At 35.9% G+C, this 16,002-nt stretch overlaps 1 protein-coding gene across 1 annotated transcript in view; it reads left to right on the top strand.

The window, feature by feature from the left end:
* Nucleotides 1–16,002, top strand: part of COL4A5 (collagen type IV alpha 5 chain) — a 351,509-nt gene that overhangs the window by 311,657 nt on the left and 23,850 nt on the right. The window contains exons 46-47 of the mRNA XM_077145842.1: nt 1,934–2,032; nt 3,479–3,691. Of these exons, the coding sequence (XP_077001957.1) occupies nt 1,934–2,032; nt 3,479–3,691 (312 nt within the window). The remainder of the gene's footprint in view (nt 1–1,933; nt 2,033–3,478; nt 3,692–16,002) is intronic.

Genomic DNA, 16,002 nt, shown 5'->3' with positions numbered 1-16,002 from the left:
GATGTAATGGAGAGGCTGGAGGGAACTGCCTGAAAATGTAGAGCTGTGCTCCAGTAGCCATGTTTCTTGAAGATGATTGTATAATGATATAACTTTCACAACGTGACCGGTGATTGTGAAAACCTTGTGTCTGATGCTCCTTTTATCTACCTTGTCAACAGAGAAGTAAAACATATGGAATAAAAATAAATAATATTAACATAAATTTAGATTGAAATGCTGGTGATCAGTGAAAGTGAGGGGTAAGGGGTATGTATGAATTTTTTGTATGTATGTAATTTTTTCTGTTGTCTTTTTATTTCTTTTTCTGAATCAATGCAAATGTTCTAAGAAATCATGATGATGAATATACAACTATGTGGTAATATTGTGATTTACTGATTATATATGTAGAACGGAATGATCATAACTTAAGAATGTTTGCGTTTGTTGTCATATATTTTTTTAATTTAAAAATTAATAAAAAGAAGGAATAGCTTGATTAAAAAGTGGAAAATTACAAGTATTGGAGAGGATGCAGAGAAATAAGAACACTCATTCATTGCTGATGGCAACATAAAATGGTGTCGTTGCTGTGAAAGTCAGTTTGGTGGTTCCTCAGAAAGCTTAGAATAGAACTATCATATCACTTGGCAATCCCAAATAATTGAAATCAGGTACTCCAACAGATATTTTCACACCGATATTCATAGTAGAATTATTTGCCTAAAGATGGAAGCAACACAGACATCCATCAACCAATAATGGACAAATAAAATGTGATTTATACGTGCAATGGAATGAGTCAGCAGTAAAAAGGAATGGAATCTGGATATTTCCAACACCATGGATGAACCTTGATGACATCATGTTGCTAAACACAGAAGAACAAATATCATATGATCTCATTGATAGAAAATAATTAGAAAAGCAAACTCATAAAGTCAAAATCTGGAATATAGATTACCAGGGGAAGGAGTTGGGGGTAGGGAATGTAATGTTAAAGCTTAAAATGTACAAGGTTCTTATTTGGATTGATGAAAATGGTTTGGTAATGAATGATGGTGATGATTGTACAACATGGTGAACGTAATTTACTACACTAAAACGTATATCTGAATGTCATTAAAAGAGGAAATGTTAGATTGTATATATGATAACAGAATAAACATTTTAAAAATCCATAGAACTGCACTATACAAACAGTGAACCCTATGTTAAATCATGTACTATAGTTGATAGAAGTATGAAAATATGCTTTCATCAATTGTAACTAATGTTCCACACCAAGGCAAAGTGTACCTAATAGGGTGATATATGGGAATCCTGCATTTTATGCCTGATTATTTTGTAAGCCCACGATTTCTCTAATAAAGAAAAAAATAAAAATTAAAAGTCTCTGTAAGAAATGAATACACATTTAAGATACAGTGCTTTCTTTACCCTAGCCACCAGAAAGATTGAAGGCCTCTTCTGTAGGCCATCAGTTTCCCACTATGAGGTCTCATAACTTCTAAATTAAATCTTCTCTAGTTGACTGTCTGGATGCATGCTTGCTGCTAACTTTGATTATAAAAGTAACTTGGAAACCAATTTGTCATTCTGTCTTTTTAATTGATTGGGTGGCAGTCTTTCTATAAATAAAATACACCAGGTAGTTACATCCTTACATATGGTAGAATAAAAACAAAATTTGGTCCCTGAGCTCCTGTTAGGTTCTGAAAACAAAGAAAGCACAATTACCATATTAAGGGAATTTCCTCACAGACAAATGGAATATTTAAAACTGAAGTTAAATCCTTGTTTACTTCTTCTGTCCTTGGCTTGAGCTGTCCTTCATTTATCTGTATTCAAGACAACACTAGGTTGTGAACTCACATTAAGTCTTCTAGATCTGTCTGGAGGTGAAATTTGTTCTACCCACATATGAAATCCCCATTTCTTTTTCCTGTAGGTCCAACTGGCCCTCCAGGAGATCCTGGACACAATGGACTCCCTGGCTTTGATGGTGCAGGAGGGCATAAAGGGGACCCAGGTCTACCAGGCCAGCCAGGTGAGACAAATAAAATAGTGCTGCTAATGCTGATCTTTATGCCGGGAGATATCTGAACATACAGACTCTTCAGCCTTCTATTCAGAAAGGGATATGAGCTGGTGAATCTAGAGCTGGTGAAAAAAAGGAAGGTACATCCAAGGAAGTTTGCAACTAGAAGAGAAGCATAGAAAGTTTGTTTTTATGTATGTGCTTAAAACACTGGAAAATCCAGCTCTTCCTCAAAATGAGGGATTTTCCAGGTACTTGCTGGACTTACCTTTTCAGCTAATTTTTAATATATTGCGTTAAATCTCTTAAGTACCTTCAAACTCTTGTGAATACTCCCAGCATTTGAAAATATCACAATAAGATGAAATTTTCCCTCATAAAATGCAGTCAAGTATAACTGAAAAGTTTAAGTGGTCACAACAGACTTTTAATGAGAGTCATGGTAAAGAGAAAATAACAAACCCATGCTGAGATGACAGATATGCAGATTTTTTAGGTCACTCATTAGAAGATGCTCTTGATAATAAGAAATCTGATATCTACTAGTTTTCCAATCTGTATTCAACCTACTTCCAAAAATTTCGTGCCAACTAGTAATAAAAGCATACTGAATTATGATTGCTAAAATAAAAATAGATCATAAATAAGTAAATTGTTAGTATATGTCACCAACCTAGATGAATAGTATAAACATTAAAAATTGTATTGGAAAAAGTATGAGTGGCAGGAAGGCAGAGTGGTAATACATAGGTCCTGCCTGGAACCAATACACTGCCATTTCATTAACTTTATTTCTAGAGAAGAAACAAGTTAGTGCCATCTTTATCTCATGTAGGAATTGATGTGAGGTTTGCTAAAAATGAAAATCTGTATACCTGGTGACCTAAGGCCTGTTATAAGGAGAATTTTTTAATGGGCTCAAATTAAGAGGTTAAATGAGAAAGGGGAACCAGTGTTAATTGAAAATAGACATTTTGAAAAGGGTCCTTCAGAATTCCTAGTCTTTTCTTTAAATGAAAGTTATGCCTGCAAATAATTCCCCAGACAGATTCCCAAGAAAATATTTTTCAGCACTGCAGCTGGCAAACTGATGATAACCACACCCTTCCTTTTTCGTTGATGGACAAAACAGCACCCTGAAATTTTTTCATGGGCTAAAGACTAGATAACACACAGGGTCCAGAAATGAGCATAACTTCTTCCCATCTAAGGTTCCATACACCCAGTATTTATTTAGTGCTTAATGTCTTCAGTTCTCGAAGAAAAGCAGTTTAAATCTCTTTGACAGCAGGGACTTTATCGCATTTATATCTGAACCCATTATATCAGACAATGTCTAGACACTGTAAATGTTAAATAAATTCTCATTTAATGAGTTCATAATGTTTTGGTAATAGTCATAATAGTCAATCGGAGCTTACTTAACCTTTCATTCTGATGATTCCATGGATATAGGTACCCGTGGTTTAGATGGTCCCCCTGGGCCAGATGGACTGCAAGGTCCCCCAGGTCCCCCTGGAACCTCATCTGTTGCCCATGGATTCCTCATCACACGCCACAGCCAGACAACAGATGCACCACAGTGCCCACAGGGAACTGTTCAGATCTATGAAGGCTTTTCTCTCCTGTATGTGCAAGGAAATAAAAGAGCCCATGGTCAAGACTTGGGTGAGAACATTGGCATCTTATTTCTACTATGCATTTTGTTTTTATTTTGAAAATCCTGCTGAGTTCTAGAGTAGCCTTGGCCAAAGAGTACATCTCTCTAATTTTGGGGGGCTTCTAAATTGAAGACCATGTCAAAGGCAACTTAGCATATCACTTTGATTTTTAAATAAATATTATTTAACCTTAGGTTAAAAGTATTAAATTAACTTGTGTGAGGTACAATTCTTGGTCTAAAGCAAAAGGTTTTGGAAAAGGCTCCATTTACATTTTTGTTGTTTAACATTTTTTATTGTGAAATATAAAATATATACAAAAAATCAATAACTTTCTAAATACATTGTAACAATTAATTATAGAACAGAATTCAGATTTGGTATGGGTTACAGATTCACAAATTCAGAAATTTCCTTCTAGCTGCTCCAAGATATTGGAGACTAAAATAAATATCAACATAATGATTCAGCAGTCATACTCATTTGTTAAATCTTATCTTCTTTGTTATAACTCCTCCTTCTCCTTTGATGCTTCTCCCAGTATTTAGGGATATTTGTGTTATGCCCATTCTAATCTTTTTCATGTTGAAATGAGATGTCAACAGTATGGAATAGAGGGATGGAAGTAGTGAATGTTCTTGGAGAGACTGGCATCTCTGGGTTTCAGAAATTAACTGGCCTAGGAACCACCTGAAGATTTTAGGTTTCTGAAAAGTAAGCTTAATGTGTACCACTTTTTTAGGATCTTAGGTAGAGTTCTACATGTTCTTTAGGGTTAACAGGGATGATGTTAGTTGGGGTTTGGCAAACCAAGGCAATATTTAGCTGAAGCTTGTGTAAGAGTGGCGTCCAGACTATCCTCTTGACTCTATTTGAACTCTCTTAGCCACTGATACCTTATTTTGTTACAATTCTTCTCCCCCTTTTGGTCGGGAAAGCCTTGTAGATCCCATTGTTCTATGGTCAGACTTATCCCTGGGAGTCATGTCTCACATTGCCAGGGAGACTTTCACTAGGGTGAAAGTCCCACGTAGTGGAGAGGGTAATGATTTTCCTTGCAGAGTTAGGCTTAAAGACAGAAAGGCCACATCTGAGCAACAAAAGAGGTCCTCTGAAAGTAACTCTTAGACATACTACAGATAGGCTAAGCTTCTTTGCTACTTACATAAGTTCACAAGAGCAAACCTCAAGATCAAGGACTTGGACTATTGATTTGGGTGTCCTTAATGTTTGATGCAGTGTCAGGGGTTTTCCTGGTGGTAAAGTTTAATAATTCCATATTTTTTCTCCACCCCCTCAATGGACTTTGCCAATACTTTTTAATTAACTGCCTGGCATACATCCAGGTATTACATTAAGCTATGCAGAATTACAAATCCTCATTCTCATTCTGTGCTCCATGTGTTTGTGTTAATTGAACTATCCAGACAGGTTGAGTTAGATTGTTTCCTACAGAAAATTTAGGCTTTGGAAAAAATAAAGCTGTCTTACTCTGGCCTCATACAGTAGGTGAAGTTCTAAAATATAGACACTGTCATTCTTTACCCGATATTCGGATTTACCTTAGTCCCAACCAGCTCCGCTTTGTTCATATCTCCAGTTGAAGCCTAATCTCTTTCTCAGTTTCTTTAACAATTGTTTTATGTAGCAATGCTGACTTTTAGGGCTGCAGAACTCCAACTCTTGAATCTTAGGTGTCATATAGGTACCCAAAGTTCCAGGAAATACCAGGTTATAATATATATAGGCAAGCATCTCAGAAAGTAGAAATAACAAAGATCAGGAATAATGTGACTGCTATAAGAGGTTACAATCTAGGCCACAATTTTCTTACAAGTATTTTCTAAAAGGGACCATACAATATTTTCTCTTTTGTTTTTGGCCTATTTTGCACAACATAATGTCCTCAAGGTTCATTTGCCTTGTTGCATGCCTCACGACTTTGTTCTTTTCGGTAGCCACATAATATTCCATGATATGTATACACCAAGCTGACCTTTCTGCTTCTCAGTCATTATACCTTTCAGCCACTTCCATCTGTTGAGCATCATAGTTAATGCCCAAAATAAACAATTCATGTCTCACACTATCCTCACTTCATTCTACAATCATCATCACTCTCAATATTAGACAGTTTTTACTGCTCCAAAGAGAAAAATAACAGAGGAACACACCCAAACCAAATAGAAAATCCAAACCTCCTTTTAATTCCTGTCCCTCCTGCTCTCCGATTATTTCCGCCTTGTATTGCTGTAACACTAGTGATGACTTTCTGTTAAATATAAACCATTGCATGCAATAGTAGTTTTCCCCGTATCCCTCTATTATTGACACTTTGTACAAGATTCATTCCTTTGAAGTCATTAATGCAAGAACTTGTTTATATTTATAGTGTTAATTGGTGAAATACATGGCTCTATACAACACCTTTCATTCATATTCACCTTCACTATGTCACTATTACTTATAAACCCGCTAATGAACTGCCATCACTGCTACCCTTCTCATACATTTAAGTTCAACCCTTTAGTTAACCATTCACCTATCTCCTGCTTCTTGGATATTGCTAGGTCCTCTATATTTTACATTAAAAGACTTTGTGCTTGGTGGTACTGGCATAAAGATAGATATAATGACCAATGGAATCAAATAGAGTATTCAGATATGGACCTATTCATCTATGGAAAATTGATCTTTGATAAGGTAGTCAAACCAGCTCACCTGGGACACAACAGTCTCCAATAAATGATGCCTGTAGAACTGGATATCCACATGCAAAAGAAGGAAAGAAGATCCATATCTTACACCCTATTTGAAAATTAACTCAAAATGGATCAAAGACCTAAACATTAGACCTAAGACCATAAAACTTTTAGAAGAAATGTAGGGAAATATCTTATAAATCTTATATAGGAGGCGATTTCCTAGACCTTACACCCAAGCACAAGCATTGAAGAAATAAATAAATAAATGGGAATTCCTCAAAATTAAACACTTTTGTGCATCAAAGAAAAAGACAGTCTACACAATGGGAGATGATATTTGGAAACGATATAATCAGATAAAGGTCTAGTATCCAGAATTTATAAAGAGATTGTTCAACTGAACAACAAAAAGACAGCCAACCCAATTACAAAATGGGCAAAAGACTTGGTCAGACACTTCTCAGAAGAGGAGATACAAATGGCCAAAAGGCACATAAAGAAATGCTCCATTTCCCTGGCTATTAGAGAAATGCAAATCAAAACCACAATGAGATATCATCACACCCATCATAATAACCATTATCAATAAAACAGAAAACAACAAGTGTTGGAGAGGATGTTGGAGAAAGAGGCACACTTATCTGTAGTTGATGGGAATGGCAAATGGTACAACCACTATGGAAGGCAGTTTGGTGGTTCCTCAGGAAGCTAAGTATAGAACTGCCAAATGACCCGGCAATACCATTGCTAGGTATCTACTCAGCAGACATGAGGGCAAGGACACAAAAGGACATTTGCACACCAATGTTTGCAGCAGCATTATTTACTATTGCGAAGAGATGGAAACAGCCAAGATGTCCATCAACAGACGAGTGGCTAAACAAGATGTGGTATATACATACGATGGAATATTATGCAGCTGTAAGACAGAATAAAGTTATGAAGTATGTAACAACATGGATAGACCTTAAGGACATTATACTGAGTGAGATTAGCCAGAAACAAAAGGACAAATACTGTATCTTCTCACTGATATGAACTAACATTAGTGAATGAACTTGGAGAATTTCAGTTGGTTAAAGAGACCATCAGAAGATAGAAATAGGGTAGATACTGGGTAGTTGGAGCTGAAGGGATACAGATTGTGCAACAGGACTGATTGTAAAAATTCAGAAATGGATGGCACAATACTACCTAATTATAACACAGTAATGTTAGAACACTGAATGAAGCTGAATGTGAGAATGATAGCGGGAAGAGGGCTGGGGGCACAAATGAAATCAGAAAGATAGATGATAAAGACTGAGAAAGTATAATCTAGGAATGGCTAAAGTATATAATGATAGTGACTAAATGTACAAATTTAAAAATGTTTCTGCATGAGGAAGAACAAAGGAATGTCAATACTGCAGGGCATTGAAAATAGATGGTAATCCATATTTTGAAACTTTAACTTATGTGTGAGACTAAAGCAAAAATGTTTATTCAGTACAAAATCTATATTTTGACTAGTGCATTTCTTAATATAACTTATGTGGACAGTTTAATTGAACACCATAATCTCATGGAACCTTGAGTAGGGCATGAGATTTTGTAGGTTGGTCCAGAGTGATGCCCCAATAAATCCCAGAGTGATTTGAACAGTGAATAAAAATGTATTTGCAAAGTCCCATTGGAGGAATGGTGAGAAAGGGAGAAAATTCAACTTCCCCATGTGAAGACCTCCTGATATTCTCAGAAGCAGTGGGGATGACCAAAGCAATAGGCTGAACCCTCAGTCTTGGGGTTTGTTCATATGAAACTTATCCCCAGAAAGGATAGGCAAAGCCTACTTAAAATTAGGCCTAAGAGTCACCCCCACAGAACCTCTTTTATTGTTCAGATGTGGCCTCTCTCTCTCAGCCAACACGACAAGCAAACTCACTGCCCTCCCCCGTCTACATGGGACATGACTCTCAGTGTGGAACTTCCTGACAACGTAGGGCAGAAATCCTAGAATAAACAGGGACTCAGCATCAAGGGATTGAGAAAACCTTCTTGACCAAAAGTGGGAAGAGAAAAATGAGACAAAATAGTGTCAATGACTAAGAGATTTCAAAAAGAGTCGAGAGGTTGGCTTGGAGGTTATTCTTATGCATTATATAGATATCACCTTTTTAGTTAAGGTATAATGGAGAGGCTGGAGGGAAGTGTCTGAAAACGTAGTTCCAGTTACCATGTTTCTTGAAGATGATTGTATAATGATATAGCTTTCGCAATGTGCCTGTGTGATTGTGAAACCTTATGTCTGATGCTCCTTTTATCTACCTTATGAGCAGATGAGTAAAACATATGGATTAAAAATTAATAAATAACAGGGGGAACAAATATTAAAATAAATTTAATAGGTTGAAATGCTAGTGATCAATGAAAGGGAGTGGTAAGGGGTATAGAAAAAATAGAGGAAACAAAGGCTAAAATATATTGGGTAGATGGAAATACTAGCTGTCAATGAGAGGGAGGGGTAAGTGGTATGGTATGTATGAATTTTTTTCTTTTTTTCTTTTTATTCCTTTTTCTGAATTGATGCAAATGTTCTAAGAAATGATCATGATGATGAATATACCACTATGTGATGATATTGTGAGTTTTGATTATATATCAAGAGTAGAGTGATCCTATGGTTAGAATGTTTGTGTTTGTATGTTATGTTTGAAAAAAAAAAATACTCTGTGCTTGGGTGGGCCATGGTGGCTCAGCAGGCAGAATTCTCACCTGCCATGCCAGAGACCCAGGTTCGATTCCCAGGGCCTGCCCATGTGAAATAATTAAAAGAGACTCTGTGCTTAACTTCACCAGAGTCATATTAGAGAAATAATACATTATCTATCCTTTTGTATCTGGATTATTTCACTCGGAATTATGTCCTCAAGGTTATTCCACTTTGTCATATGCTTCAAGACTTCATTTTCTCTTACAGCTACATAATATTCCTATGTGCATGTATCACATTTTGATTATCCATTTGTCCAATGATCGGCCCTTGGATTGTTTCCATCTTTTGGCAATTGTGAATAATGCTGCAACTAGATACTTCATTTTCTGAGGAACCACAAAACTGTCTTCCACAGTGGCTGTACCATTTTTGCATTCCCACCAGCAGTAAATAAGTGTCCCAATTTTTCCACATCCTCTCCAACATTTCTAATTTCTTGTTACTTTAATAGAATATGTGTACGATGATATCTCATTGTAGTTTTGATTTCCATTTCCCTCAAACTAATGAGGATGATCATCTCCTCATGTGTTTTTTAGTCAAATGTATTTGCTCTTTGCAAAAATATCTATTCATATCTTTAGCCTATTTTATAGTTGGGTTGTTTGTTTTGTTGTTGAGTTGTATCATTTCTTTATATATACAGGATATCAAACCTTTATCTGATACATGGTTTCCAAATATTTTCTCTCATTGATTGGCTGCCTCTTCATCTTTTCTATTAAGTCCTTTGAGGCCCAGAAGCATTTGATTTTGAGGAATTCCCATTTCTCTGTTTTTTCTTTCATTGCTTGTGCTTCATGTATAAAGTTTAAGCAGCTACCTTCTATTTACTAGGTCTTGAAAACATTTCCCTATATTTTCTTCTAGGAGTTTTATGGTGCTAGTTCTTATATTTAAATCTTTGATCCACTTTGAGTTAATTTTTGCATAGGATGTAAGGTAGGGATCCTCTTTCATCCTTTTGGCTATTGATATTCAGGTCCTCCAGGCCCATTTATTGGAAAGACTATTCTATCCCCGTTCAGTGGATTTGGTGGGGGGGCTTATTGAAGATCAGTTTCCCATAGATTTGGTCTTTTTCTGCACTCTCAATTAAATTCCATTGGTCAATACTTCTGTCTTTATACCAGTGCAATGCTGTACCACTATGGATTTATAATAAGCTTTAAAATGAGAAAGTGTTAGTTCTCTCACTTTGTTCTTTCTTTAGAATATTTTTTGGCTATTCGGGATCTCTTTCCCTTCCTAATAAATTTGATAACTAGCTTTTCCAAGTCTTCGAGGTAGGTTGTTGGAATTCATTATTTGTATTGAGTTGAATCTGTAGATCAATTTGGGTAGAACTGACATGTTAAATACATTTAACCTTCCTATCCACGAGCACAGAATGTCTTTCTATCTATTTAGACCTTCTTTTATTTCTGTTTAGCAATGTTTTGTAGTTTTCCGTGTATAAGTCCTTTTCATCCGTGGTTAAGTTTATTTATAAATACTTGATTCTTTCATTTGCTATTTGAATGGAATTTTTTTTCTTTAACTGTCTCCTCAATTAGTTCATTACTTAGGTATAGAAACATTACTGATTTTTGCACATTAATCTTGTACCCCACCACTTTGCTGGATTTGTTTATTAGCTCATATAGCATTGTCATAGATTTCTCAGGATTTTCCAAGTACAGGATCATATCGTCTGCAAATGATAAAAGTTTTACTACGTCCTTTGCAATTTGGATGGTCTTTATTTCTTTTCTTGTCTCTAGCTAGAAATTCTAGCACAGTAATTGAATGATAGGGATGACAGTGGGCATCCTCATGTCATTATCAATGTTAGGGGTCTAATTTCAGTCTCTTGCTCTTAAGTGTGATGGTGGCTGTGGGTTTTTCATATATGCCCTTCAGCATCTTGAGGAAGTTTCCTTCGACTTCTCCCTTTTGAAATGTTTTTATCAGAAAATAATGCTGAAATTTGTGAAATGTTTTTTCAGTGTCAATGAGATGATCATGCGATTTTTTCCCTTTCAGTTTGTTAATATTTTGTATTACATTGATTTTCTTGTATTGAACCATCCTTGCATGCCTGGCGTAAAACCCACTTGGTTGTGGTATATAATTCTTTTAATGTGTCATTGGATTCGATATAGTTTACTATTTTGTTGAGAATTTTTGCATATGCAAAATTTTTTGCATAATTTTGTATATACATTAGGAAGCTTGGCATGTATGTTTCCTTTCTTGTTATAAGTTTGTCTGGTTTTGATATTAGAGTGATGTTAGCTTCATAAAATGAAATCAGGTTGTGTTCCTTTTTCCTCAATTTTTGAAAGAGTTTGAACAGGAGTGATGTTAGTTCTTTTTGAAATGTTTGATAAAATTCCCCTGTGAAGCCAAATGGCCCTGTGCTTTTCTTTGAAGGAAGATTTTTATGACTGATTGAATCTCTTTACCTGTGATTGGTTTGTTGAGATCTTCTATTTCTTCCTGAGTCAGTGTAGCTTGTTTGTGTGTTTCTATGAATTTGTCCAGTTCATTTAAGTTGTTTACTTCATTGGTGTATAGTTCTTCTTATGATGTTTTTATCATTTAAAAAAATATTTTTATTGAAAAAACAACATAAAAACATTCTTAACATATAAACATTCCATACATGGTATACAATCGATGGTTCACAATATCATCACATAGTTGTGTATTCATCATCATGATCATTTTTTGAACATTTGTATCACTACAGAAAAAGGAAAAAGAAAAACTCATACATACCTTACCCCTTATACCTCCCTCTCTTTAACCACTAGTACTTCTATCTGCCCAATTTATTTTAATCTTTGTTCCCCCTATTAATTTCTTATTATTTATCTATGTTTTTTACTCATCTGTCCATACTAATAAAAGGAGCATCAGACACAAGTCTTCACAATCACACAGTCACATTGTAAAAGCTGTATCATTATACAATCATCTTCAAGAACAAGGTAACTAGAATATGGCTCTACAGTTTCAGATACTTACTCTAGCCACTCCAATACACCATAAACTAAAAAGGAGATATCTATGTAATGCCTAAAAATAACCTCCAGGATAACCTCTCGACTCTGTTTGAAATCCCTCAGCCACTGAAACTTTATTTTGTCTCATTTCTCTCTTCCCTCTTTTGGTCAAGGTTTTCTGAGTCCCTTGGGCCATGTCCCGCTCATTCCAGAATTTCTGCCCCACATTGCCAGAGATATTTACACCCCTGGGATTCATGTCCCACGTAGAGGGAGAGGGCAATAAGTTCACTTGCCCTGTCAGCTTAGGGAGAGAGGCCATATCTGAGCAACAGAAGAGGTTCTCTGGGGCTAAAAGCCTTAGCCTATCCTTTGCAGGAATAAGTTTCATATGGGTGAAGCCCAAGATTGAGGGCTCGGCCTACTGATTTAGTTGTCCCCACTGCTTGCAAGAATATCAGGAATTCTCCAAATGGGAAAGTAGAATACTTCCCCCTTTCTCCCCATTCCCCCAAGGGGACTTTGCAAATGCTTCTTTATCCTCTGTTCAAATCACTCTGGGATTTATCAGGGCATCACCCTAACCTGGAAAAACCAACAAAATCTCAGGCCATATTCAAGATTCCATGTACTTATGGTGTTAACTAAACTGACATACAAGTTAAATTAGGAAATGCAGTACCCAAAACATAAATTTTGCATCAAATAAACATCTCTCTCTCTTAAGTAATACACAGAACTTGAAGTTTTAAAATATGGATGATATCATCCTTTACCCAGTCTTTTGAAATACCTTATTCCTATCCAGATCAGCTTCATTCATATCTTTACTCGATGTCTGATCACTTTTTCAACATTTTAAACAGTCCTTGTATGGGGTACTGCTGACTTTCATAGCTTCAGAGCTCTAAGTCTGAGTCTCAGGTGTCACATAAATACCCAAAGTTTCTGGGAAAGTCCATGTTATATACAAACAGTCCAGTTATCTCAGAATTTAGAATTAACAGTTATACCTCCTGAATGTTCATGACCTCTGTAAGAGCTTACAATCTAGAACCCTTTACAATAAGCCCCATCTTGATAACCCATGCTCTTGACTTCAGTTCACCAAAGTTTTATATTATAGTTAGTTCATATGATTAAAGCATGATAATATGTGTATTTTGGTTCCTGACATTTCATTTAACATACACACCTTAAGGTTCATTCATCTCGTTGCATGCCTCACAACTTCATTCCTTCTTGCACTGCTCAGTAGTCCATTGTATTTATACACCATAGTTTCTCCTTCTATTCCTTAGGCTTACACTTAGGCCACTTCCATCCATTGTGGACCATCAACACTGCTACCAGAAATACCAGTGTGCATATGTCCATACTTGTCTCCACACTCAGTTCCTCCAGGTATACACTGAGCAATGGGGTTTCAGGCTCATATGGCAACCCCACCCCTAGACTCCTGTGGAACCTTGACACTGCCCTCCAGGGGCTACACCTCTCATTTCCCTACTGACAGTGAATAGGTACACCTATTTCTCTGCATTTTCTATAGCACTTGTTTCTTTGTATTCATTTTTAAACGATTTTATTCATACATCATACAATCCAGCCTAATTATACAAACATGCCTTAACCACCATATCTAAAGACATTTCCTTTTCTTCCACAAAGAATCCATACCCCTTTCCCAATCTCCCCACCTGTACACATTTAGTTTTGGTGCAATGCCTTTGTTACATTCAGTGGAAGCATATTACATTGTTACTGTTGACTATGTACCCTAGCTTATATCGATTGTACTTTTTCCCACATACCATCTATTTTCAATACCCTCCAATACTGGCATTCATTTGTTCTTCCTCATGCAAAAACTATTTTTTCATTTGTATATTTAATCACCATCATTGTACACTCTAGTCATTCCAAAATTATACCACATCAGTCTTTATCCTCTACCTTTCCTTCTGGTTTCATACATGCCACCAGCCCTTCTCCCTCTGTTAAACTCGCATTCAGCTTCCTTTAGTGTGCTTATATTATTGTGCTACAATGAGGTAGTAATGTGCTATCCATTTCTGAATTTTTGCAATTAGTCCTGTTGCGCAATCAGTATTCCTTCAGCTCCAATTACCCAATCTCTACCCTGTTTCTATCTCCTGATAAATCTGTGTCTTAGCTGAAATTTCCCCAGTTCACTCGTTCATATTAGTGAGACCATATAGTATGTGACCTTTTGTTTCTGGTTAATTTCCCTCAGCATAACATCCTCAAGTTCTATCAACATTGTTACATTCTTCATGACTTTATCCTGTCTTACAGCTGCATAATATTCCATCGTTATATATATATCACAGACCGCTCATCTGTTGATGTCCATTTGTTTCCATTTCTTGGTAATTGTAAATAATGATTCTATAAACATTGGTGTGCAAATGTCCATTTGTGTCCTTGCCCTTATATCCTCTGAATAGATGGTATTGCAATGGTATTGCTGGATCAAATGGCAATTCTATACTTAGCTTCCTGAGGAACCTCCAAACTGCCTTCCAAAATGGTTCTACCATTTTACATTCCCACCAATAGCAGATAAGTGTACTTCTTTCTCCACATATTCTCAAGCACTTGTCATTTTATTTTTTTTTATAATGTCCATTCTATTGGGTGTGAGATGGTATCTCATTGTGGTTTTGATTTGCATTTCCCTAATTAAATGAAGTTGAACATCCTTTCATGTGTCTTTTAGCCATTTGCATTTCCTCTTCTGAAAGGTGTCTGTTTATGTCTTTTGTCCATTTTTTAATTGGGTTGTCTTTTCTTGTTGTTGAGTTGAAGAATCTCTTTATATTTTCCAATTACTAAACCCTTATCTGATACATGGTTTCCAAATACTGTCTCCCATTGCATAGGCTGTGTTTTTACTTTCCTGACAAAGTTCTTTGATGCACAAAGTGTTTAATTTTGAACAGTTCTGCTTTATCTGTTTCTTTCTTCAAAGCTCATGCTTTGGGTGTAAGATCTAAGACCCTGCCTCCTATTACAAGTTTTATGACCTATTTCTCAACGTTTTTCTTCTAAAAGTTTTATGGTCTTAACTCTAATGTTTAGATCTTTGATCCATTTTGAGTTAATTTTTGTATAGGGTATGAGGTATTGATCCTCTTTCATTCTTTTGCATATGGATATCCAGTTCTCTAGGCACCATTTATTGAAGAGACTCTTCTGTCCCAGGTGAGTTGGTTTGACTGCCTTATCAAAGATCCATTGTCCATAGATGAGAGTGTCTATATGTGAGCACTCTATTCAATTCCATTTGCCAGTATATTTATCTTTATGCCAGTACCATGTTGTTTTGACCACTGTAGCTTTGTAATATACCTTAAAGTCAGACCTCCCACTTCATTTTTCCTTCTTAAGACATTCTTAGCTATTAGGCACACCCCGCGCTTCCAAATAAATTTAGTTATTGTTTTTTCTATTTCTGCCAAGTAAGTTTTTGGGATTTCAATGGTATATATTTCAATGGCATTGCATTGAATATATAAATCAATTTGGGTAGAATTGACATCTTAACTATGTTTACTCTTTCAATCCATGAACACAGTATGCCCTTCCATTTATTTAGGTCTTCCATGATTTTTTTTTAGCAACTTCTTGTAGTTTTCTGTGTATAAGTCTTTTGTATCCTTAGTTAAATAGGAATATTTGATTCTTTTGGTTGCTATGGTAAATTGAATTTGTTTTCTTGATTTCCTCCTCAGATTGCTCATTACTAGTACATAGAAACACTACTAATTTTTGGCTGTTGATCTAGTATCCTGCCACTTTGCTATACTCATTTATTGGCTCTAGTAGTTTTGCTGTGAGTTTT

This window comes from Tamandua tetradactyla, chromosome X (assembly GCF_023851605.1).
Source record: "Tamandua tetradactyla isolate mTamTet1 chromosome X, mTamTet1.pri, whole genome shotgun sequence".
In the NCBI taxonomy this organism is placed as follows: domain Eukaryota; kingdom Metazoa; phylum Chordata; class Mammalia; order Pilosa; family Myrmecophagidae; genus Tamandua; species Tamandua tetradactyla.
This window is presented reverse-complemented; position numbering and strand designations above follow the sequence as displayed.